The sequence below is a fragment of the Cryptomeria japonica genome, chromosome 5, assembly GCF_030272615.1.
Source record: "Cryptomeria japonica chromosome 5, Sugi_1.0, whole genome shotgun sequence".
Taxonomy (NCBI): domain Eukaryota; kingdom Viridiplantae; phylum Streptophyta; class Pinopsida; order Cupressales; family Cupressaceae; genus Cryptomeria; species Cryptomeria japonica.
In genome coordinates this window covers 864,571,561-864,574,429 of record NC_081409.1, presented here as the reverse complement: position 1 = coordinate 864,574,429, position 2,869 = coordinate 864,571,561, and the positions used below count along the sequence as shown (strand labels likewise).

Sequence of the window (2,869 nt, the reverse complement as noted above, 5' to 3'; positions counted from 1 at the left end):
CCTTGTTGGTGCACTTAACTATCTCTAGTTGCATTAGAGTCGGTAGTTTCTGCAAGGCAAGTAAATGTTTTAGCATGCTACATGGGATCAACTTAATATGTAGCGTAGATGTTGAAATTCACAAAATGAAACTTCTATCTGGAGTAACTGAGGACATTGTAGATAGAGTTCTTTCAATTTGGACATGGCAGTCATGTCATGGGGTAGAATTTTCATCTGTGAGATGAAAATGTAGATACTCCATCTGTTTCATGGTTCCTAGCATTCCTTCTGGAATTATTTTACCATTATATTGAAACCCTAACCTTTTGAGTTGGTTCAAGGTGCCAAAATGACTAATTGAAAGTCGATTTCCTCTGCACTTATTCAATCATATATTTGGAGAATTACTTGTGTTAAGGTACTCCAAAAACGTGAGGTGTGCGCTTCCATAAGGCACGCACTGCAGATGTTCATAAAAACCAATGTCTAAAGCTTTTAGGGAAGTCAACTTAGAAATGCTGACTGGCAGTTGTGAAATATCATATCCTTCAAGATCTAATATTTGAAGTCCTTTTAGAGAAGCGACAGTGTTGGGCAGTCTCTTGATTGGCACATAGCATAACCTGAGACAAACTAAATGCTTCAAATATCCCATGTTTTTTTGTAACAACTGAAGGGCAGTAGGTGACAAATCCAGGACTCTAAGAGAGGTCATACTTCCAATCACCTCTTCTGAAATTTCTGCCAAAAAAGTATTGCTAGCCAGTAAAAAGGAACGGATATACGAAGCTCTAAATTTCTTTGGAACACTAATTAAACTGTTGTCTATTAATGAAATCCTGACGTATCCTGAAGAAACGTCCGCTGGAAACTGTCGTAAACCTCTGCCTGCCTGAAAGAAGCATTTTTCTTCATTTGCAGCAATTTGATGTGCTAAATCGCGCAAAACATTATGTACCCTGAAACAGACCACACTTCCCTCGTAATTCTTCTTCACTGGTTCAATAAGGCATCGGTCGGCTAACAAATTAATACATACATCTCTCCAATTTGGAAAGGATTAGGACCGGTTACCAATCCTTCTCCAGTCCAGTAGGCAATGGCATATGTAGGAGATATGATATTGTTTTCTGGGTAAGCAGCGAGGCAGAGAAAGCATAGCAACAAAGAAATGCAACAGCCAGCCACGTCAGCCAAAGTATCGTAGCTTAGTCTCAAATTGCCGTAGAGCGAGTTTGTTGCATCACTCTGCAATCTGTTGACTGCCAATTCCCATTTATTTGACTGAGTGATGTCCGCCATAGCCTGCCCGACTACTTTAAGGGCCAAGGGAAGATCCCCGCACTCGTTGTATACACACCAAGCTATTTCTTGGTCGATGCTCATAGGCAAAACTCCCTCGCTGTGTAAAAAAGCATGGGACAAAAATAATCTCCAGCTGTGATCCTCACTCCAGTCTTGCATTTGGATGACTGCTAAAGTTGGAGCACCCAACTGCAAGAGCACACTAATAGTTCTGGAAGAGGCAATGATGATGTTGGAATTGCGGTGTGGAGAGTGAGGCGCACACAGCTCCTCTAGCAACGAGGTTGCAGTTGTTTCCCAAACATCATCTAGAACCAAGGCAAACTTGTGTTTCTTCATACATTCATTCAACCAAGTTTTGACATGTTCTTCCTCTCTACTGTCCAATCTTTCCCTTACTTTAAAAGCTATTTGTTCACAAGATCATTTCTGAGAGCACTAAACGATGGAGTTTGTGAAACAGTAAGCCAAAGCATCAAGTCATTGCAAAAGAGACTCTGTAACTAGTCACTATTGAAGACTTGTTTGAGTAGTAGATTCCTACCGGCCCCGCCCTTCCCAACTAGACCGAAATGAGACACACTTTTGTGTTGCTGTGAGTCAATCAGCTCCACAAGTCTGTTTAATGTAGAATCTTGTCCAACAACAAGTGCCTCCTCAATATACTTCTTGTTAGGAGCAGCTGAAGAAGGGGATGGAAAGAGATCATCTGATGCGCCGGCAAGTGCTGAAGTACGCAGATTAAGACAATCCACCTTCTCTCTAATCTGCTCAAGCACTTGCTGATTAGCCACATGCTGGTGCAGTTGGTGCAAAAAACGCAACGAAAGGCGTGGAAGCTACATGCTTTTCAACATTCTCAATGAGTCGCCTGATCTTTCTGCTTGTTCTATAACGAGAAAAGAGATGAGAGTATAAGCATACAGTGCAATGCTGGGCCAAATCAGATGCTTCCTCCAGAAGAGCATTCAATTCGATCAACCAGCTGTTGACCGTGGAGGGCAAAGTGTAGTGAGGAGATGTACTTAATCTGCCAGAGTTTAAAGCTTTTCTATATCGTTGCGTTTCCATGTTCATTGATTGAATTTTGAGAAGCAGGACTTTGAGGGCATCCAACTCTTTCCAGCATCTGATGGCAACGTTAATAACCTGACTTGCAGCCAAATGAATGGCGAAACCAAGCATTCCAGGGATGAATCCAGGATCACCCATTTTTGGGTCACCTCAGAAAGAAGATTGTAATTCTAATGAAAGTCTCTTAGTCAGGGAAAGCAAAGGAAAATCAACCATCAATCAGCTAAAGTTCTTGGCGGAGAAGTAAATTAATCTGCTAGCTCCTCAGAAATGCTATTACCATATAGATTCACAGACACCTCGTTAGAAAAGAATCTTATTTAACATATGAAATAGTAGAAAGATCTAACAACTCAATTTAACCAGGCGTATCATCGGTCAATGTTTGGACATGGTGAAGTTGGAGGTGCAATAAACTCTTTGACAAGAGAATTTGATTTCACACACCGTTTCCAATAATTGTGGTTCCCAGTTTTTATTCGGCATTGTCAATCATTTTAAAAGTTTT

The 2,869-nt window shown here is 41.0% G+C and overlaps 1 protein-coding gene across 1 annotated transcript; it reads right to left on the bottom strand.

Annotated features, from left to right (window-relative positions):
- Positions 1-370: 370 nt before the first annotated feature.
- LOC131876244 (probable disease resistance protein At4g27220) lies at positions 371-2,499 on the bottom strand. The gene is made up of 4 exons (XM_059221138.1): positions 2,212-2,499; positions 1,832-2,126; positions 1,022-1,694; positions 371-941 (listed from the first exon to the last, which is right to left on the bottom strand). The coding sequence occupies exons 1-4, from the start codon at positions 2,497-2,499 to the stop codon at positions 371-373; spliced, it is 1,827 nt and encodes a 608-aa protein (XP_059077121.1).
- Between the last annotated feature and the right edge of the window lie 370 nt (positions 2,500-2,869).

Bases quoted from the DNA above. Each gene is read 5' to 3' on its own strand.
- LOC131876244 (XM_059221138.1), bottom strand. From the start codon at position 2,499: ATGGGTGATCCTGGATTCATCCCTGGAATGCTTGGTTTCGCCATTCAT. The intron at 2,127-2,211 runs GTATGCTTATAC...AAAAGCATGTAG, and splicing joins ATTTGGCCCAGCATTGCACT to CTTCCACGCCTTTCGTTGCG. The intron at 1,695-1,831 runs GTAGGAATCTAC...GTGAACAAATAG, and splicing joins AGTTGGGAAGGGCGGGGCCG to CTTTTAAAGTAAGGGAAAGA.